The sequence below is a fragment of the Ruditapes philippinarum genome, unplaced genomic scaffold, assembly GCF_026571515.1.
Source record: "Ruditapes philippinarum isolate M1 unplaced genomic scaffold, ASM2657151v2 ctg1362_1_1_1_1, whole genome shotgun sequence".
In the NCBI taxonomy this organism is placed as follows: domain Eukaryota; kingdom Metazoa; phylum Mollusca; class Bivalvia; order Venerida; family Veneridae; genus Ruditapes; species Ruditapes philippinarum.
The window spans coordinates 166132-189837 of record NW_026859423.1 but is presented as its reverse complement, the minus strand read 5'-3'; the positions used below and the strand labels follow the sequence as shown (position 1 = coordinate 189837).

The window sequence follows — 23706 nt, the reverse complement described above, 5'->3', positions numbered from 1 at the left end:
TAACTCTATCAAGCATTTTGACAGAATTATGCCCCTTTTTCGACTTAGAATTTACGTTAAAGTTTTTGTAATAGTTCAAATATTTTCAATGTCCATTGACTTATGGCTTTGAAACTTTGCACACTTGTTCACCATCATGACCACAACCTGTAGACAGGAGGAGGTAACTCTATCAAGCATTTTGACAGAATTATGCCCCTTTTTCAACTTAGAATTTACGTTAAAGTTTTTGTAATAGTTCAAATATTTTCCATTAGTCCAATAGTTCAAATATTTTCAAAGTCCATTGACTTATGGCTTTGAAACTTTGCACACTTGTTCACCATCATGACCCCAACCTGTAAACAGGAGGAAGTAAGTGTATCAAGCATTTTTTGTGTCGCCTTGAAAAGGTGACATATAGGGGTTACTTGCGTCGTCGGCGGCGGCGGCGGCGTCTGTGTCGGCGTCGTTGTCGGCGTCGTCGTCGGCGTCCCCTAAAGCTTGTCCGGAGCATAACTCAGTCACTATAAGTCTGATTGACTTCGAACTTGGTATGCATGCTTCTTTCAATAACCCGAAGTGCAGTGCATAAGGACCGGTACTCTGCAGTTCTTATTTTTTGAGTTATTGCCCTTTGTTAATTTTCATACTTAAATTTGTCCGGGCCATTTCTCTAAAACTAAAAAAGCTATGGACTTAAAACTTCATAGGATGATAGATTAAGAAGAAGTGCAGTGCACAAGAACCGGTACTCTGCACTTCCTAATTTTTGAGTTATTGCCCTTTGTTAATTTTCATACTTTATTTTTGTCCGGGCCATTTCTCCTAATGTATAAAAGCCATGGACTTGAAACTTCATAGGATGATAGGTCTCATTAAGAAGAAGTGCAGTGCACAAAGAACAGGTACTCTGCATTTCTTATTTTTTGAGTTATTGCCCTTTGTTTATTTTCATACTTTAATTTTGTCCGGGCCATTTCTCCTTAAGTATAAAAGCTATGGACTTGAAACTTCATAGGATGATAGATCTCATTAAGAAGAAGTGCAGTGCACAAGAATCGGTACTTCTGCATTTCTTAATTTTTGAGGTATGGCCCTTTGTTGATTTTCATACTTAATTTTTGTCCAGGCCATTTCTCGGAAAGTATAAAAGTTATGGCCTTGAAACTTCATAGGATGATAGATCTCATTAAGAAAAAGTGCAGTGCATAAGAACTGATACTCTGCATTTCTTATTTTTTGAGTTATTGCCCTTTGTTGATTTTCTTACTTTATTTTTGTCCTGGTCATTTCTCCTCAAGTATGAAAGCTATGGACTTGAAACATCATAGAATGATAGATCTTATTGATAAGAAATGCAGTGCACAGATATGCTGCTCTGCACTTATTATTTTTTTTTAGTTATTGCCCTTTGTTATTTTTCATATTTCATTTTTGTCCTGGCCATTTCTCCTAAACTACATTGTTCACAAGGCGACACATCCGACTCGCGGAGTTCTAGTTTTTACTATCAAGCACTAAGAATAGTCGAGCGTTGCTGTCCTACCGACAGCTCTTGTTTTTTTTTCCTAAAAAAGAAAATAATTCATAAGTTTACAGCTATGTACCTTTGTATATTTATAATATTAAGGCTGGGAATGTCAAATGACAATTGACATTGCAAAAAATGCATTTTTATATAGTTTTTTCTTACCTGTTAAATAATAATGACCAAGGAAGTATGTATGTATTTTGCCTGTTGGAATAATCACGATTTTGAATTTCTCATGCGGAAAACATTTTAAATTTAATTAAACACAAAACACTGAATTTATTGTGGTGGTAAAAGAATCCTTAATAAAATTGAGTCATATAAATGTTTAATGTTGTTTTAAAAGATCGTGAAGGAATATTGTATTTGCAATTAGCATTTTAGATGTCAGTTCAATTTTAAATTTAGCAAATGAGTTGAAGTAAAAGACTGTATGTTCTAGTCATGATTGTTTTCAGTATACATGTATGTGTATTATTTATTCACTTTATTGAGACATAATGTAAGATGACAAGCAACTGTTGTCTATAATTATTGGTCTTACAGTGATTTTTTTTCACTTAATTGGGAAGAGGCCTTTGTCGCTAAAATTGCTAATTTGGGAAGAAAAAAGCGGGTTTCAGTTAAGATTTTTGGGAAAACTGCATGATTTTAAAGAAAATTTCAATTGGGAAGAGGCCTTTTATCGGAGTCTGTAATATAAGCAGGAAAATCACTGGTCTTATATTGAACTCCAGTAGACATTCTATTGATTGATATGATAAATGTTTAAAAGGTTTTTTTATTACAATAAATAACATTGATAAATTTTCATAAAACTTATTCTAAGTCAATTTTAATATGTATGCGACTTGTTACAGAGAACTTACTCAAACATATGGATCTTAGCATTTGACTTAATCTGCTAAATGTATATTAACCGTTTATTTAAGACACCTCTGTTATATGGACGACAAAGGACAAGCGTTTACACCATATGATCCATAATAGTATCAAAATGGTGCAGTGGAACATAATGTGTCAGGAACTAAGAATGTGTGGAGGAATATATTAGCGATTAACCAAGTAATTAGCCAAAATGAGTTATAATTGTCATCATATCCAACTATCTATCGACTAACCACACCAACGATAAATGCTGCTTTTGCGGACCAGCATTGAACTCCAGCGATCACAGACAATCTCGAACCATCGCGCGCACCAAGTTACTTATCAGCCGAACCACAATGAAACTGCTATACCGCCTAGAGCAGACTGCCATCCATAACAAGAAAAGAAACTCGATATTCAGAACGAGACCAGTGCGACTCCTGATTCAACTGCCGGTCAGAATGCGCCAGGTACGTGTGTCTGGATCAACACATAGACCTAGTGGTGTTTATTCTAGCAAACGCGACCCATATCAACCGTATCGAGTTATTGTCGTGGAAACAGCGGACTCTATGTTGATTATCACTGTAAATATATTATGTCCCTAATGCTAAATACAGAATTAGATACATCTCCATGAAATGAATGATTGCTCGAGCATATGAATTGACTTCACGATTAATCATCATGAGACACAAATACTAAAGTAATAAATGAAGTTTATCTTGATATGTATTATAGTTTGCTCATCTACTGGACAAAACTTATTGGCACCCAACTCAACTAACCGTTAAGAGTCACCTATAGGAGTCCACTATAATAATGCTACCACATCACTATCATGTTTGTATACGATGCTAACCACATGTTACTGCAATTAGGTCTACTGGTAAATTCGAAACATTGTCGAAGTATAGCAACTTATATAATATACATAACCATAAATGCCCTTACGACATGATAACGTAAATGTATAACAGTTAATCAGTATATAATGCTCTTCTTTCAATCGTGCAAAAGTGTTAAAGATATACACAAACTAAGAGAGCCACTAGCGCCAACATATTGTATCATGCTTTAATTGTGACCTACCACTACTATACGAGGCGGCATTAAAAGATCTTACACTTGTACCGTCACAAGTCCGTTCCCTTTTTGTGTCGCATTTAGCCCAAAAAGTAATTGACCTAGAGTCATGAAACCTTACAGGAATGTTGCTCAGCATAATATTATGTAGTTGTGCACCTGGGTATTTTCGTGTGGATATTTTTTTAGTATTTTTAGAGTTATTGCCCTTGACTTAATAAAAATTTCCAATTTTCAACTTGTGTCGCAAGTAACTAAAAATGTATTTGACCTAGAGTCATGAAACCTTACAAGAATGTTGCTCAGCATGTGTAGTTGTGCACCTGGGTATTTTCGTGTGGATATTTTTAGTATTTTTAGAGTTATTGCCCTTGACTTAGTAAAAATTTACAATTTTCAACTTGTGTTGCACGTAACTCAAAAAATGTTTGACCTACAGTCATGAAACCTTACAGGAATGTTGCTCAGTATGTGTAGTTGTGCACCTGGGTTTTTTTGTGTGGATATTTTTAGTATTTTTAGAGTTATTGCCCTTGACTTAGTAAAAATTTAAAATATTTACCTTGTATTGCACATAACTCAAAAAGTTTATGAACTGTAGGCCTGAAAGTTTACAAGAATGTTGGTCAGCATGTGTACTTATGCACCTTGGGGTTTTCTTGTGGCTTTGTTCAGTATTTGTAGTATTTGCCCTGTACTTAATGAAAGATTTTTAGTTTTCAACTTGGGCACATGTAGCCAAAAAAAAAATTTGACCTAGAGACATAAGATTGACAAATCGGTGGAGTGTTGGGGCACCCGTGTCCTACTGACACATTTCTAGTTTTTGTTCCCTCTGATAAATTTTCTCCACATCACATGTTGCTCAGTCTTAGATATCAGCATGTAATCTAAAAATGTACTTCTAGGGATGATAATTATTAAAATGAAAGGGTTATTATAAGCAATTTACTATTTCCCAGTAAGAAAAGGTAATTTAGCAGAAGCATTGCAGTGGTCTCATCCTCATAGTTAAATCTTTTTTATGTCCCTGGGCATATACAGTCAAACGTGTATAAAGCGAACATGCAAGGGAAACACCAAAAATGGTTGCTTAGTGAAATGGTTGCTTAATGGAACGGTCTCTTAAGACACGTGAAAAAAAAAAGTCAAAATTTTTACATGACATCTTTTTTTTGCCGTGGGAATGCTTTCAACTTCATTTATATAAATCTTTAATAGTTAAAACGCTCCGATAATCTAAATAGATGCTAATATAAAAAAATAACTCTCTGATATTAATTGACAAAACAGTTTTGATCCATTATGTGCATGTTTGATATTTTTCCAGAATTTTTAAACATTTCCGTTGCTTTTCCTTGTCTCCAACATGAAGACTGTAATAAGTGTAGATGTTTTCTGTTGTGCATTTTTCTTTTGAAATAAACAAATTTACACATCTATGTTGATGTGTTGCGCTCCAGAATCCGGTCCCTAGCTCAAAGGTCAAGGACACTCTTGTAAATCAAAATACAAAAATACTACTGGGCCGTGCTTGGAGAGCATTTGTATATTTCATGACCCTCAAAATAAGCTATGTCTAGTTGGTGTCATGTTCATATCATTTAACAATACTTAATAATGTTAGTTGTTTCAAGTTAAAGATAAAAAAAAATGCATTGAAATCTTTTAAATCTTACTCATTTACAAATTCAAAGCAAATTAAGCGCCAGCCAGCATAGCTTTAGAGTTTGAGACTTGTAATCCCAAAATTTTGGGTTTGATTCCCAGGCTGGCCAACTAAAATTTCTACAGATGAGACTTTAAATGGAAATCCTGTGTACAAGTGTTACTTGGCACCTTTAAGAACCAGGGGAAGATTCTAGAATTAGGGCATTTTTCTGTATCTGTATCTTGCACTATCCTCCAAAATATAAAATGACTAATACTCTGCTGGAGGCCTTGCCCATATGGGCAACCGGTGATGAGAAAAATAAGCTCAACAAGCAGAACATATCCATTTCAAGTAAATATATTTTTAGCAGGTGATTGAAAAAATCATGTTAATTGGCTTTTCGTTACAATTTAAGTCTTGCTATTTTTCCTTGTAATTCAATTTCAGGTAGGTAATCTCCCTTTCCGTCGTATATGTAAACAGTATGGTGCAGACATTACATGTGGAGAAATGGCGATGTGTACAAACTTGCTTCAAGGTCAGCAGTCTGAATGGGCACTTCTTAAACGTCACAAGTCAGAGGATTTGTTTGGAGTACAGGTATGACATAAAAAAAGAGAGACTTAGTTTATACAAATTCTGTTTAAGTTTAAATGTGTTGAAAACTATAAGCTTATTAAAACACTCTTGAATCCATACCACAAACCAAACAGTACTAAGAAAGAAGTTTAAAGTTTCTTGTTCAAGTAAACAATGGCTTGCCCCTGACGGTGTTTTTACCCACATGGCCAGCGATCCTGTGATTTCTAGTCTGATGTGTTAATCACTTAACCATGTTGCCACAGAGATTTCAATATTGAATATATATCGTCGGTTTGTCCATTACTTATTAATGTTGCTATATTAAAAAGCACTTTTCGGAACTCTGCTGAAAGTTAATAAACAGCTCAGAAATAATATGAATTTAAAGTACTTCTACCCTTTGACTTTTGAAGTAAACAAAAACAGGGGATTAATTTTTGTAAAATGACATTCAATAAGAAATATTTGACATGACATGGAAAATAAAATTTATTTCAGTAATATTATGATTGAATAATATGATTATAACAAAGTTTAACTTTTGTGGCTAAAACTAAATACTTCCAATGTCATTGTATTATAGACCTTCCATTTTAGACCAATTAACTTTAAAATGTTCAAGGGTTATCAAAAAAAAGGGTAGAGAATGATTGAAGATTCCCTTGTCGAATGAACTGTTTTCACAGAAAAATATGAAAAGTACATTGAGATACTTTAATATAATTCTTGGTACTAGGAGTCTGTGGTCTATTAATCATGGTAGCACTGCTTCTCAGTGTCATAAGAGTATATTGCCGCATAAAGTAACAAGCACTGGTCAGTTCCGAGACGCATGTATACACAAGAGTGGTTCAAATAAATATCCAGCATTTATATCCAAGCTAAAATAGAAAATATTTTAAATTACATGTGAAATTTTGAATGTATATGTAAATATTTTATTACCAAGTACCTGCCAGCATTGAGATTCTGGTAAATGAAAAATGCCGTTAAGGTACATGTACCTTACAGAAGGGTTGTGGTTCTATTCAGGAATTGGGTCTACAATAATGCATGAAGAAGATGTTGAGGTTTTCCTCTACCAGTAAAGCCAGATAGTTGCCATACAAACATCCCAAGTAAAAGCAAAAGGAATAGCATAATTGTTTCAAGAATTAAGTATGTTTTATTTTGAACTTAATCTTTGACTCATATATTTTAGCTATGTGGTGGTTATCCAGACTCTATGACTAGGTGTGCTCAGCTGATCTGTGAAAATATTGATGTAGACTTCATTGATATTAACTGTGGATGCCCTATAGATCTTATCTTTAATAAGGTATGGTAGAGGTTTTATTTTCAACTTTAATTAGAGATTCTTTATAATGTATTTGAATTTTTTTAGCTTGATGTTGAGTTTCTTGTTATGGTATGTGATGAGATAATTATCTTAAAGGCCCATTTTAATAGGACTGAGAATAGGGTTTATTATGCTTTAAATCCATTATGATATACATTCAAATACATTCAAATAAATACTAAATTTTAGAGATTGTATTGAAATGATATCTTAATTTTGAGGTTAGATTACACTGGCATAGAAGGCAAATTTTTATTGAATCAAGAATTATTGTTTCTAAACCATGGTTTTATTATAAGTAATAAATGAAGACTCAGATATTCATTAAATTAATATAACAGTTATTCAGAAGTTTTAGCTTAAATTTATTCATCAGTTGCCTAAAAATAGTTTGGGTTTTTGTTGCTTTTTTTTAAATATATATAATTATATAAAAGTAACTTGGCCTGTTAAGCTGGTATGTGTTGATAAGAGAATATGTTTTATTTATTTTTGACAATGGAAAAGTTTTATGTTTAATTTTGAGTTTAGCTATAAAGGAAATTAAGTATCATTTTACTCCTATACTCAGTTGATTGTGGAACAGCAAAAAATACAGGCATTAAAGCTTTAGAGGACAAACTGTTATTACGCAGTTTCGCAGTTTTTTTCTTCTAATATTCAACATTTCCTTTGGTATTTACGTCATATATGACATTTTCGAAAGTTCAGTATATTGTTATAACTTGTCTATATTACTCAGGAAAGACATTGTATGAATTTGACTAAGGATTAGAAAGAAAATAAGAATGGCCACCTTGTCCAGCCATGAATTGTTTGATCTATGGTCCTTTTTGTGGAGGTAGATCATGGCAAGTGGATGACCCCTATTGATCATCAGGTCAGAAGGTCAATATCACAATGACCTTGACTTCAGGCCTATAACTACAAAATATTTTAATCTACAGTCCTTAGATTTGGTGGGAAAGTTGGTCATGACGTTAAGATGACCTCTATTGATTTTCAATTCAGAAGGTCTAAGGTCTAGGTAACTGTTACCTTGAGCAAAAAAGCTTTTAAAAATGCTTGTCTGATTGGTAATGTAAGAACAAGTTTGCCTACAGATCCAAGATTTGGTGGAAAGATTGGACATCTTATCACAGCAGTTAAGAAGTCATGGCACAAAACTGCAAAACTGTATTCTCTTTACCATTTCTATCAAATTTAAGCTTAACATTCAAAAACCTTGGTAGGGCTGTAGCGGCCATTCAGATACTCAGATATTTGCAATTCAGACCTTGACAATACTGATGGGATATATGTCACACCTAAAATCACTGGATTGTAATTCACTTACTTTAATAAAAAATTGTTATTAATCTTAAAATAATGCATTAAACCTTCATTAACTGTTTAAGTTTGTCTAGTTTACATGTCTCCTGCATTACATCCAAATCATAATACACTGTTCCAAATCATAATACACTGTTCCAAATCATAATACGATTTATATTTAGGGTGAGGGAAGTGCATTGATGGGAAGACAGAGTAAGTTTGAGCAGATAGTTACTAGTATGAAATCTGTGATGAATGTTCCACTCACAGTGAAGATGAGAACTGGTATCCATGACAACAAGAATATTGCTCACACTTTAGTGCCACACCTCAAAGATTGGGGTGTTGCTATGACAACAGTGAGTTGTCATTACTTTCTTACTTGAGTTATGCTTTCTGAAAATTTTGAACAAAACAAATGTTAATTGGTAAATATTTGTGTAAAATGTTTTAGCAAAGTTGGGGTAAACTAAACAGAAATAACATATGGTATATTAAAGATATCTCTTGATATGAATTAGTTAAGTTGACTTAAATGAAAAAAGCTTATTGATAAAAAAACAAGTGCCAACTGGCATAATATGTGTGATTAAAGGTTTTTGACTTCAAATCGCTTGCTCCTTAAAGTGACATTATGCTCATATTTTCATAGTCAAGTTGAGCTGAATTGACTTTTTATTTCAAAAGATTGACTGTTAAAATGGTGTTTGACCAACAGTTTATTTTGGAAAATGTTTAAGATAAAATTTAAAATCTGCCTAAAATATAAAAAGACTGCCCCACTCTTTTTATAAACTGAACGTTTCAGGTAAGTTCTAATTGATATTTACAGAAATTCCGTTTCGATCCGGGGGTTATTTATTGTTTATATGAAGTAAATTATTAAATTAAAAGGAATTATGGCTATATAAAAACTTATTTTGACTTTCACCTGTTCACTCACTGTATACCCTTGAATGAGCATAATGTCACTTTAATGCTGTGGGTTTGAAAAGTGCCAGGGACTTTTGATTCTCCCTTTTGAGGAAGCAAGCCAATACGCTTATGGAATGTTGGTGATTCCACTTATGTGATGTTTGAGTCTGAAATTATATCCAGACAGCCACCTGAAGTCTTCCTCCACCAGCAAAACTGGAAAGATGGGTGGAAAGAAATTTTTTATTTGCCCTCGTGAATTGGTATAGTAGTCTTACCCATGAGGTAGAAAAGATTGTTTGTTAGTCAAACTAGCAATGATTCATTCTTTGGACAAGATAAATCATTCCTTTTATGTCAGTTTGGAGAGTACATTTCCATATTTTACTCTTTCTTTGTTAATCCTTGGCTTTCTATTTAGAAATATTAAACATTCACCAATTATAACTTAATTTTGTTGGCATGATATATTTTTGTCAGTTACATGGACGATCACGTACACAGAGGTATACAAAGACAGCTGACTGGGAATATATAAACAACTGTGCTGAAATAGCAGATCCTATGCCTTTATTTGGTAAGTTTGAGTAATTTATTAATGCAAAGTTTTATCTCATTCCTTAACAGAAGTAGGAAATTTATCAGTTTTGGGACGAATGTTCAATATAAGGTTTCCTACCTATAACACTGGTATTATTGGCTGTTGCTGTTGCTATTTCACATTATGAGAATGTCAATGTTTGGTGGTATTAAGACAATAGATGGTACCCCCACTTAGCTAAAAGAGCAGGCATCGACACTAACTTTTTTAGCAGGTGGTATGCCGGACCACTAGATTTGAAAGTTAGGTGGTCCTTTCAGAAGTCAGGTGGTCAGTTATCATTATTATATCATTTTACTGCAAATGTAGAAGAAAAAAGTTTAAACTTGATGACAAAGATGTATTATTAACCTTTAAAGAAAACAGATATTTTTAGATAATATATTTTTCATCTAATCAGAAAAGGGAGAGCAAGTCAGTAGGTATTTTATCGTAGAGTTATTTGTTTGTTTGTTTTTATCTCATTCAAAAATACACAACAGATCTCTTATTTCTGTTAACTTTTATGTTGAAGTGATTTCTCCCTCAACTTAAGATAGGGAATAGTGAAGCAATTTGTATCTGTTATTTACTTACTGTTATTCAAATATTCATTGCTGATATGTGGTACATCCTATAATCATGACAGTAACATAGTATCTTTTATAGATTAACATTTGTAATGAAACTAATAAATTATCTTATTCTTGTCTTTGAAACCAAGGAAATATCTAAATTATTAAAATAATAACAACGTTAACGTTATATATAACTATAGTTTATCTTATTTTTCTCACAGATTTATAATACAGAATTTTACCTCCCTGTTGCTTGTTGGTTGATATTCATTTTTGACATTGGGTATTTTTAACCTTTTAAAATAATTATAACTCTAGAAGAAATAGATCTCTTATCGTTATACAGTTAAAATAAAGATAAATAGCATAGAATTACTAGATGTATTTTTTCTGTTCCTTTCGTTTGCTGCCGTTGTTTAAGTATCTGAAATTTAAGTTTATCCGATATCATATAATTACCATCATAGGATACTCACGGTTGATTAACATGTAACATAACATAAATGTTAATGGTTCCGCCATGGATATCAGACGATGCATAATTACTAGCACCATTTGAATGAATTTTGTACCTAGTAAATTAATATCACAAATTCTTAACTCTTTTAACTTGCATAAACAAAATTTTAGCGACTTAAAATGAAAGTCATTGATGACCTCAAAACTTAATTAACTAATCAGAGATTAATGAACCATATACATGTACATCGGACACATGATTTTAAACAAAATAATATAACATGTTTATGACCAAATGGCCATTCTCCCAAAATGAGCCTTGCATCAACCAGAAAATTCAAGTGGTCCGACGGACCAGTTGTTTTTAAAATCAGGTGGTCCTTGCCAAAATCAAGTGGTCTCGGACCAACGGACCACCGCTAATATCGAGGCCTGAAGGGTGAGCATTGGATAAGTCATCCAGGGGTCATATGTTAGATTCTTGGGTTGACGAGATTTCTCAATGACAAATTTATCACAGACTTTGTGTCAAATGGTCATTTGTCTCTTAACAGCTGATTCGGAAATCATTTGGTATTACTAGTTGGTCACATGCAGAGTAATACATGTAGGTAGTTACTGGTTAGTTATCCAGGAAAGCTGTTAAGTGAATCATCTTCCATAAAAGATGACCCAAAAAATATATTTAAATCAGTATTAAAACCAGTAAAACAAAAAGGTAATAGAAATGAAAAACAGGTGCAATAACACAGGTTAGATTAAGTTACTGGAGGGACGGTTTATTAACCCTAACCGTTTCCTGCTGGGTTTGTATAAGGGCCGGAGAAATTTGCAGAGTTTTAACTGAATTTCTGTCCCTGAACTGCAAGATAAATGTAGTGCTTTTATTTTGGAGCCAAAATGGCAAAGATTTTGTCCAAATCATAGTCGGGGTTCGTACAGTCTTAAAAAGTGCTTAAATTTGAGTCTCTTTCTAAAAAAGTGCTTAAAAATGTAAAAAAGTGCTTAAAAGTCCTTGAATTTGATTACTCTCTTGAAAAGTGCTTAAAAAGTGCTTAAATTTGCTAAAAATGTGCTTGAAAATGTTTGAATCACAGAATGACATAGTTTTGATAAAAATCAACGGTTAACAAAATAAAAAAAAAGATCCAATTTAGTATCAAAATCAATGAAATGTTTACTCAAGGTAACAGTAAGTGGACAAATTGCAGTTGTTTTGAACTAATCTGTACTTGATGCACCCTTAGTTGTTCTTCTATAATGTTAGAAAATGTGTATTCAACAAAAAATGGTGAACAACTATCCATCATAGGTTGGAGATTGTGTCGGTATATGTGCAACAAATGTGCTTGAAAAATGGAAAAACCTGCTAAAGTAGTGCTTAAAAAGTCCTTGAATTTTGGCATTGGATGTCTGTACGAACCCTGATAGTAATTTTACCATCTGTCTATCTTCACAGGGGATTTTATCATCAAAATGTCATGAGGGAAGCATTTACCAGGAGTTTGAATCTCCAAAGGTCATAGTTTCTGCCATTCCATTGGAATTGGGCAGTTGTTATTTTGATTGACTAATGAATTACAAATTATGGACCCATACCTCATTGTCTAGACAATTTTCTCTTATTGTTTACAGGGAATGGTGATATTTTGACATATGAGGATTATAATATGCATAGGAAGAACTCAGCAATTAGTGGAGTAATGCTTGCTAGGTAACTCGTTATTGTTTTATAGTTTATTTGTTTATGAGGTTTATAAGGTCATTTAGAAATAAGATGTACACTAATTTTAGTTTTTTATCCCATTCAAGTTTTTGAATGTCACCTTGTGATAAAGATTTTCTCAAGGCACCTTTTTATTGACATTAATGCAAGAGTTTTTGAATTAGTGCAATACTGCAGACTGACAGACTATACATGGGGTATAGCCATGAACTTTTTAAAACAATTTTATGAAGTGTATAAAGCTTCATATTTGATGCATGTGAATTGTAAAATTATGGTTTATTTATTTTACAAGAATTCTTAACAGTATATCTAGAATGAAAAAATTGTATGTATATTTTAAAGAAAGTGGAGCATGCGTGACATCATCGACAAAACTACCAAAAATAGCAGCTGAATATTTTGTTCCATAACATTTTATTCTACATGTATTTAAATACAATAATCATGTGTATTGCAGCTTTTATAAGAAACGACATAAATATTAAAGAAACATCATATTTATTATATAAAAATATTTCATATATAGCTTTACAGCCTTTAAGTTCAAGACATATTTTGTTTTTCAGTATTTTACAGTTTGTTAGAGGATATATAATAAAAAGCTTATTGTAAACATACTTGTACATGTTCTTGCTGTATTCAACTCTCATTGACTTTTCTAGACTGAATCAAGCTATTATATTCTGAAAAGATTGCTGTTGTATTTGTATCTTAACAGTTTTTAAATGAAACATGATGGTTGTTTGTGTTTAGTTTAATTCATTTTGTTTAGTACTAAGTCACTGCAACATTATATGGTCATTTAGCGACACTCCAGCATTACTGACCTCAGTTGCTTCTTCATGCATTAAGGCACAAGCTTGCATCTGAATTGAACCATCAGTCTTGACATGGAAGAAACACAGGATATGAACACACAGTGGTGTTAACCAAGCCTTTTTATATTTTTGTTATTACCTTTATAGATGTATAATCACTTATATTTTAGAGGTGCTCTGATAAAACCATGGCTATTTACTGAGATCAAGGAACAGAGACATTGGGATATATCATCTACAGAAAGATTCGATATGCTTAAAGATTATGTTCACTTTGGTATGGATAATTGGGGCTCAGATCAACAAGGTCTTGAAATAACTAGAAGATTTTTGTTGGAATGGCTTTCATTTTTGTACAGGTGAGATTTTTAGCTCACCTGTCACAAAGTGACAGGGTGAGCTTTTGTGATCGCTTTTCGTCCGGCGTCCGTCCGTCCAGCGTCCGTCCGTAAACTTTTACTTTAAATGACATCTCCTCATAAACCACTAAGCCAATTTCATCCAAACTTCACAGGAATGTTCCTTTGGTGGTCACCTTTAAAAATTGTTCAAAGAATTTAATTCCATGCAGAACTCTGGTTGCCATGGCAACCGAAAGAAAAAACTTTAAATATCTTCTTTTAAAAAACCATAAGAGCTAGAGCTTAGATATTTGGCATGAAACATCTTCTAGTGAGTGTCTACCAAGTTTGTTCAAATAAAAGCCCTGGGGTCAAAATTGGCCCCGCCCCGGGGGGTCATTGATTTTCCCTATATGCATATAGTAAAAACTTAAAAAATCTTCTTTTAAAGAACCCAAAGAACTAGAGCTAAGATATTTAGCATGAAACATGTTCTAATGGGTGTCTACCAAGTTTGTTAAAAAAAAAAGCCCTGGGGTCAAAATTGGCCCCGCCCCGGGGGGTCATTGATTTTCCCTATATGCATATAGTAAAAACTTAAAAAATCTTCTTTTAAAGAACTCAAAGAGCTATGGCTAAGATATTGAGCATCAAACATTTTCTAATAGGTGTCTACCAAGTTTGTTCAAATAAAAGCCCTGGGGTCAAAATTGGCCCTGCCCCAGGGGGTCATTGATTTTCCCTATGTGCATATAGTAAAAACTTAAAAAATCTTCTTTTAAAGAACCAAAAGAGTTAGAGCTAAGATATTTAGCATGAAACATGTTCTAATAAGTGTCTACCAAGTTTGTTCAAATAAAAGCCCTGGGGTCAAAATTGGCCCCGCCCCGGGGGGTCATTGATTTTTCCTATATGCATATAGTAAAAACTTTAAAAATCTTCTTTTAAAGAACTCAAAGAGCTATGGCTAAGATATTTAGCATCAAACATGTTCTAATAGGTGTCTACCAAGTTTGTTCAAATAAAAGCCCTGGGGTCAAAATTGGCACCGCCCCGGGGGTCATTGATTTTCCTTATATGTGTATAGCAAAAACTTAAAAAATCTTCTTTGAAAAAACCCAAATAGCTAGAGTTAAGATATTAAGCATGAAACATCTTTTAGTGAGTGTCTACAAAGTTTGTTCAAATAAAAGAACTGGGGTCAAAATTGGCCCCGCCCCGGGGGTCATTGATTTTCCCTATATGTGTATATAGCAAAAACTTAAAATCTTCTTTGAAAAACCCAAATAGCTAGAGTTTAGATATTAAGCATGAAACATCTTCTAGTAAGTGTCTACAAAGTTTGTTCAAATAAAAGCCCTGGGGTCAAAACTGGCCCAGCCCCAGGGGTGTCATTGTTTTTAACTATATGTGTATAGTAAAAACTTTAAAAAAATCTTCTTTTAAAAAGCCCAATGAGCTAGAGCTTAGATGTTTAGCATGAAACATCTTCTTATGGGTGTCTACCAAGTTTGTGCAAATAAAAGCCCTTGGGTTAAATTGGCCCTGCAACGTTGGGGGGTGGGGGTTGGGTGGGCCTATATACAGGTGAACGACCTCAGGGCCATCATGGCCCTCTTGTTATAATTCTGGACATTTTTCAGTTATGTGTATACATTGTAGTTATGTGGTTGTCCCTTCTTTCAATTTGATTTCAATCCTTTCTTCTAAACTGCCTTCTTTTCTGACCATTTCACTAACTAACAGTGTCTTTAGTTATTAACTGATATCTTAACGTAAGACCTTCCGAAAGTTAGATATTTCCGTGACCTGCTATGTTAGGAATTGTTTCAAGGTCACTGATGTTAAAAATAGTTGAAACTTTATGTTGGCTGGGTCAAAGTCATTGATGCTAGAATAGTATTTCTCCATTTTCGTGAACTTAATGCTTGGTTGTAAGTTTGGTCACAGCAATATTAAGTATCAGTATAATTGAAAATCATTAGAAATTTCATATGTAAAGTTATGGTAATGTATGCAAAATGAGTTATTCATGTGCAAAATGACAATAATCCTTATGAAATAAGTAATTTAATATGCAATTTGTGAATTAAAAGAAATAAGTAATTTCATATGCAAAATGATGGTATATGAAGTAAGTAACTAGATGCAGCCATTTTGCAGCAAATAATAACTATACAGGCTTTTTATAGTGATTGAACCGTCCGTCCGTCCATCCGTCTGTCCGTACAAGGTTAACCTAGAACGGCAAGTTGGATTTTTCTTAAGTTCTACCTGTAGCAATGGCTTGTAAGTTTACACACTTACTAATCAATACAAAGTACATGATCTGGGCAAGTTACATAACTCTGGCTTTCATATTTACCAAGTTATTGCCCTTTTCAGCACTTAGAAAATGAATAATGGTTAACCTAAAACGGCAAGTTGGAAATATCTTAAGTTCTATCTATACTAATGGTTTATAATTTCCACACTTACTTATCAATACAAAGTACATGATATTGCCAAGTTATATAACTGTGTCATCCATATTTCCCAGTTATTTCCCTTTTTTCACTTTGACAAAAGGGCCTTGTCTGGTTAACTTATTTCAGCTAGTTGGATTAATCTTAAATTTCTTCTTATTGCTTAATTTCTTTAATGATATCTTTTATATTTGGTAGGTGGATACCTTTGATGGTCCTCTAATTTTTTGTGGAGTAAGCGGTCTCTAGGGTCAAGGTCACTGGTTTAAAAAATAAATATAAACATTTTTGCTCATACAGCCTTTATATTTTAGTTGATGTCTTAGATTAATACAAACATGCCAAGGGAGGTCCTCCTTATTTGGGTGTAGTAAGGGGTCATTTGGGTCAAGGTCAATGTTACCAATGTCAAGGTCACCAATGTTAAAAATAGATTTTTACATTTTTACAGGTGTATTGACCTTATTCTATAGACAGATGTTATTGATAGAAACATAAACTTTGATGGAGTTAGTGGTCAGTTGGGTCAAGGTCACCAGTGCTAAAAATAGATTTTTACACTTTTGCTCATACAGCCTTTATTTATTGACAGGTATATTTTATATTTGGTAGGAAGATAACTTGCATGGTATTCATCCTTTTGATATGGGTAGGGATCAGTGGGTCAAGGTCACTTGTGCTAAAAATAGATTTTTACACTTTTGCCCATACAGCTTTTATTTATTGACAGATGTATTTCATATTTGGTAGGAAGATAACTTGCATGGTATTCTTCCTTTGGATGGAGTAAGGGGTCAGTTGGGTCAAGGTCACCAGTGCTAAAAATAGATTTTTACACTTTTGCCCATACAGCCTTTATTTATTGACAGATATATTTCATATTTGGTAGGAAGATAACTTGCATGGTATTCATCCTTTTGATTGGGGTAGGGATCAGTGGGTCAAGGTCACTTGTGCTAAAAATAGATTTTTACACTTTTGCCCATACAGCTTTTATTTATTGACAGATGTATTTCATATTTGGTAGGAAGATAACTTGCATGGTATTCTTCCTTTGGATGGAGTAAGGGGTCAGTTGGGTCAAGGTCACCAGTGCTAAAAATAGATTTTTACACTTTTGCCCATACAGCCTTTATTTATTGACAGATGTATTTCATATTTGGTAGGAAGATAACTTACATGGTATTCTTCTTTTGGATAGAGTCAGGGGTCAGTTTGGTTAAGGTCACCAGTGCTCAAAATAGATTTTTACACTTTTGCCCATACAGCCTTTATTTAATGACAGATGTATTTCATGTTTGGTAGGAAGATAACTTGCATGAAGTTGAAAATTTTTCAACTTCACAAGTCAGAGCAATGACTTGGCAACTTATATTTTTCACAATTACAAAATGCCATGACTTTGTCAAGCTATATAACTTGTGTTTACAATGTTTTGGCAATTTTTCTGTCCATAACTGAGTGAATTGGTAAACATTTTTTGAAATATTTCTACTGACAAGAATCTGAGCCGGGGGCATTTGTGTTTAACAAACACGTTCTTGTTTGTTGTTGTTTTTACAGGTATATACCAGTAGGTATTTTAGAGCATGTACCTCAATTGATCAATGAAAGACCACCTTTCTATCGTGGGCGAGATGAAATGGAGACATTAATGGCCAGTCCAAATTGTGGTGATTGGGTCAAAATCAGGTAGGTGTTTAACCCTTTACCCCATATATACGCGAAACAACGCACTTTCGACCCCCCCCCCCTTTTTTAAGGCCTAAAATAGTGAAAAAATGTCCTATTTGGGCCCCAAACACATGTTTTTGTTTGAGAAATGTTGCTAAAAAAAAAAAGTGAGCACTTTTTCGGCGCCGCCCCCCATCCAAAAGATACATCAGGGGGTGGCAAAGAAAATTTTTGACTTGTGAGAGGCTAAAAATGACCCCAGGTTGATCATAAGGTAACATGTAACCAACGCTGAAAAGCCTTTGACTCTATCTCAATCCCTTGAGAAGTTGCAGCACTTTGAAATAAAATTTGATGGAAAAAATCGATGGCAAAATAGTGATTTTTGGCAATTTTGAGATGTCCCCTCGTTGCCATGGTAACAGGAAATTTAAGACTGAGCATGTCATTACAAAGGCAATTATGCTCCAGTCAACATTTGTGCCAAGTTTGATTAGTATTGAAGCATTTTTCATAGTTTCATAGCAGTTTGAACTTGTAACAGGAGGCTTTTCAGTGAAAACGGCCATTTTTCACAATATGCTCATGAGGGAAAGGGTTAATAACAGATTAATGTGAAATAATAAATGCTTTTTTTTCCTGTATTTAAGTTGGTTTTTTTTTGTAGTTTTGTTGATAGTATGCATAAACGCATAGAGAATCCAGTAGCATTTGTTAGGTATCATCTAGATTTGCTAGTGTTTGCTCAAATGATGATAATGTCATCTTACTCCACCCTGATATACATGTATTAAAACTATTCTGCCACTGTTAAAAACACTGCCTAAAGCTTTTACCCTGGAGCTAAATATTCCAGTCAGTACTAGTAGCCAGAGTAAAGTTTCTTTGACTGTAAGACCTGGCATTAGACCGTGATTGTCAATAAATGAGCCGTGTCACGACAAAACATAATGTGTTTGCAACCAGCATGGATCCAGACCAGCCTGCGCATCTGGGCAGTCTGATCAGGATTCATGCTGTTGGCTTACAGACCCTATAACAAGTAAAGAAACTGATAGCGAACAGCAAGGATCCTGATCAGACTGCGCGGATGCGCAGGCTGGTCTGGATCCATGCTGGTCGCAAACCCATTATGATGGTTTTGTTGTTATGCGGCTCAAATAATCATGTAAAATCCAATGTGTGGATGCACAAACTTCTTGCCAATTTAATCAGGAAAACTTACAACTCTAGATAAGATGTTAATATGGTTACATTGTTTCAAAGTAAAGTTGTTAATTTGATATGACTGAGAATGCAATATCAGATTTGGTTAGCCCTTAGGTTACTGGGTGCTAATTAGAGTATATATAATTATAATAACAGGAATCTTCCATAGGAAACAAAAAATTTTTTTACCCTCCGTCTGTCTGTCTGTCTGTCCGTCTGTCTGTCAGTCCGTCAGTCCGTCCGTCCGTCCACAAAACTGGATCCCGCGATAACGCAAAAAGTACTGAAAATATTTTTATGAAACTTGATATATGGATAGATGGCAGTATGGAGATTATGCACGTCTTTTCCCTTTCTTCCTATGTTGAAAATTCTGGTTGCTATGGCAACAAATAGTCTGAAAATATAGTAAATTTAACACATAAACTGGATCCAGTGATAACTCAAAAAGTACTGAAAATATTTTTATGAAACATAAAATATGGGTAGATGGCAGTCTGCAGATTATGCACATCTTTTTCTTTTCTTCCTATGTTGAAAATTCTGGTTGCTATGGCAACAAATAGCCTGGATTTCAAGATTTCTGATTTAATTTTTTCAGCTTTTTCACTATAAGTTCTTTATTTCTTAAGGTGTTTACTTCAAACTTTAAATATAAGTTTCTGGTCATCAACCACATCATATGTGACAAGGTTTATAACTCTAGCACAAAAATTATCAGTATTACCTCCCTTGAACTTAGAATTTTTATGGAAAAAAATGTTGTCTTTTTTAAATAACTTCTTTATTTCCTAATGTATCTACTTCAAACTTCATATATATGTTTCTTATTATCACTCAACATTTTTGAGAAGGTTAAATACTCTAGCAAGACTATTTCCAGAATTATGTCCCCCTTGAACTTAGATTTTTTTCGAGAAATTGGTATTTTTTACTCCAACTTCTTCATTCCTTATAAGATTTACTTTAAAATCCCACATCGTAATAAAATGACAAGGTTGTATAAACATAATTGCCTTACTAGGCAGGGAAACTTAACACTTTACTGTGAAATAGACAAACTTAGAACCTCAAAAGATTTAAGTTCATTCATGTCATTCATTCACTGGTAAAATTGAAATCAGAATGTTGCTGGGGTTCTAACCGGTAGGGGACTTATGGATTGCTTGCAATACTATGATAATTGCTTGTTTCTTATTCTTTACTTCATGTGTAAAAAATTGTTTAAAAACATAAGACCAACACTTAAATGTACGAAAATGGACAAATATATGATTTCAAATTTAAACCAAAAGTATGATATAAATGAAAGTTAGCAATAAAGGTATAGATGTCAGACAAATACAGTCAGTGAAAAGGGTGTCTAGTAGACAGGAAAACAATTCTGTCAGTTGGACAGGTATATCTATTTTGTAGACAAATGCACAGTACTTGGAGTGGGGCAGTTTTACGTTTCCTGTAGGCAAAATAAGCACTGTACTGTCAGTGTAACAATCTTGTAGGTAAATTAAATGGTACTGTGTTTAGGACTATAGTATAAATTGTAGGTAAATACACTGTGCTTGTTTGTTGTTGGGTTTTACGTCACATTGTCACAGTATAGGTCATATCGCGACGTTTCAGCTTTACTGGTGGAGAAAGAACTCAGGTGCCCCTGCGTGCATTATTTCAGGCACAAACAGGCACCTGAGTAGAACCACCGACGCCCCGTAAGCTAGCTGGATAGCTTCCTCACATGAAAGAATCCAAGTCCCTGGCGGGATTCGAACCCACAGCAGTAAGGGGCAAGTGGTTTGAAGTCAACGACCTTAACCACTCGGCCACGAACGCCTCTTGTAGGTAAATACACTGTGCAGTCAGTTGGATGGGTATCCCTGTATTGTAGGCAAATTTAATTATATATGAGTGGTTTAGCTGTACCCATCTTCTTGTGAGCAATAGAGTTAATGTAAATCATATGTTTACAATGATGTATTGCTTACAATCAGTATTTCACTTTGATACAATGGTGCACTTTTGACAAGGTAGCATATTCTGCATGGCAATATTTTTATTAAAAATTGCTGTAGAAACACTGTAAAAACAAATATCCAAAAATTAAAGTCTTTTTGCCAGTTTTCATCATATTGAGTAAATTATTAATAATTAATTCATAATTACTATACTATAAAAATAATGGCACCATTGTCTTAAACTGTTGTTTACATGTATTTTCAACATTATAAATCACGCCTGTGAACATTTTTTTATGATAATTGAGTAACATGATGTTTGATACAATATACATAAGTTATATGGTTATATGGCCCCATATAAATGGATGTTTGTATATATAACCCAATCTATAAGGCGAGGTTTATATTGCAAATAACCGTTTATATACATCTATATAACCAGTTAAGAATCTTTATAATAAATTTATTATACAGCAAACTTTCTTCATGGGAGAAAAAATGAAATTACTTTATAAATTGACAACAGCTGTGTATATAGATTATATAAACATCACTATTATCCAATGAAAAACAACATTACAAACATGCAGTATTATAAATATATAATGATTCATTTTCTGAATGATTTATTTCAGTGAGATGCTGCTAGGAAAAGTACCCGATGGTTTCACCTTTCTACCGAAACACAAGGCAAATGCATATAAATAGTGGTCATAACCATCTGATGTATTGTGCAATTAAATGAATGTGTATTGCATAGTGCTAATAGGCATTACAAAAATAAGAATGCCACTAGTATTGAAACTGTATCTGTTCAGTGAAGACAAATTACAGACAAATAATATTGGTCACTTTATTTCTAGTTATTTTGATAATGAATACTCACTCCAATTATGAGAGGTCCATTACACAGTCTGTAGTGTAAGAGTTTAAACATGAATTTTATAGGAATCAATTAGATTGTACTATTTTCTGGTAAATTTTGAACAATCATCTCAAGAATGGTCCTTTGGTGGCCTATTACAAAATCAGTCTGATGTATTTATAAGTTGGTCATAGGTGTTAACAATGGACCTATCAAACTCCTTCTCAGAAACTGCAATGCCCAGAACTTAGATTTATGGCATGTAGAACTATCTTTTGGTCTTGTACAAAAGTTTTATGAAAAGCAAATGAGTAATCTTCATGATGGCCTATTTGATTTACTTATTCAGTTTTAAAATCCTTAAAATGTTATGCTGACAACCTTTGTCCCCAATGTATAAATATTTGTCAGCTGCCAGGCATGTTGTCTTATAAGGCTTTTTAACTTTAGGCTGACTTTCTTCAAATTTTCCTCTTAACATGGCAAAGATTTAGTTTGACTTTTTCATACATAATAGCAATTCCTTTCAGGATATTCAGCAGAGTGAATGTTTAAATTGAAAAATATAGATATAATAAAAATTATTATTTCAATTATGACTACCAGCAACTGAGACACTGAAAGGTTTCTATATTTCTACATCATTTATTAATGTTAATTGTGATCTCTTGAATAACACTTCATCAGTTGTCTCCCCTGATCATGAGAACATAAATTTTTGTATGCTAATATCATTACATATGTTACATCATGAACAAATTGACTTTTTGTTTGTAAGTAAAATCATGAACACATAGAGTTTTGTGTGTTGAGATAAGTTAAATCATGGACACATTGACTTTTGTAAGTCGACATTCTTACATATGAAGTTAAATAATGAATACATTGATTTTTGTACATGTATGTTGACAATTCTTTATAAATGTTTACAACTACCAGTCGGTACTTGTGAAGTTTGTGTAAAATCTGAGAAACGTTTTATATCATTAAACATGAACACTATCAACTTTATGTGCTAGAATTATTTAAATTTATTTGTTAATTGATTTTTGTTAATATTTATACTAAATTTAAATTGGAATTCTTCAGTTTAAATTCATACATCATTCTTATAAGCAATAAGCACAAAAAATATTTTGTCAGTCTAAAATATGTATACATTTGATATTGAAATTAAATACTTTGAAATACTAAACTGAATAGTTTAGTTACAGGTTGTTAATTATGATGTGAAAAATTACAAGAATAATTTGTATCTATAAAACATAGTTGTTTATTTGTATATTCACCCTCCTCCACTCTATGATAATGAGAGTGCAATTCACCAATTCTACTATGATAAATGTGCATGGTTATAAGTGTCGGTCACTTAAATCTTGGTGATTCCCTAACTAACCACCATTTTCTTGACGAGTTGCAGAAATGCCAACCATTACAAGTCATATGTTATCTGTACGACCAAGGTTTCAGGCTCCAAGGTCAAGTTTATACTAAAGGTTAAATCTGGGTCCGTTCAAATCGGCAGTGAGAGACAAATGGCTATTTGACGAAATGTCCAATGGATTTTAGACGTTTAGTTTTTGTGGTCATTTCTGTCTCGTCTCTGATTTAGAAATCATGAAGGATTAGTAGTCAGTCACTTGCGAATAATTTTGTAAACCATCAGTCACATGGGATGATTATTGGTAATTACTGGTTCATTATCCATGATAGCCGGTTAGGTGGACAACTGCCTAGATGATACCAACAATTTGTTAAAA

The 23706-nt window shown here is 33.4% G+C and overlaps 1 protein-coding gene across 1 annotated transcript in view; it reads left to right on the top strand.

The window, feature by feature from the left end:
* The window catches only part of LOC132756472 (tRNA-dihydrouridine(47) synthase [NAD(P)(+)]-like), a 28159-nt gene extending 4956 nt beyond the window's left edge, over positions 1 to 23203 (top strand). The window contains exons 5-13 of the mRNA XM_060747552.1: positions 2805 to 2853; positions 5539 to 5723; positions 6907 to 7023; positions 8541 to 8717; positions 9754 to 9850; positions 12526 to 12604; positions 13608 to 13796; positions 17807 to 17935; positions 21717 to 23203. Coding sequence (XP_060603535.1) covers positions 2805 to 2853; positions 5539 to 5723; positions 6907 to 7023; positions 8541 to 8717; positions 9754 to 9850; positions 12526 to 12604; positions 13608 to 13796; positions 17807 to 17935; positions 21717 to 21789 — 1095 coding nt within the window. The 3' untranslated portion in view covers positions 21790 to 23203. The remainder of the gene's footprint in view (positions 1 to 2804; positions 2854 to 5538; positions 5724 to 6906; positions 7024 to 8540; positions 8718 to 9753; positions 9851 to 12525; positions 12605 to 13607; positions 13797 to 17806; positions 17936 to 21716) is intronic.
* The last annotated feature ends 503 nt before the right edge of the window (positions 23204 to 23706 follow it).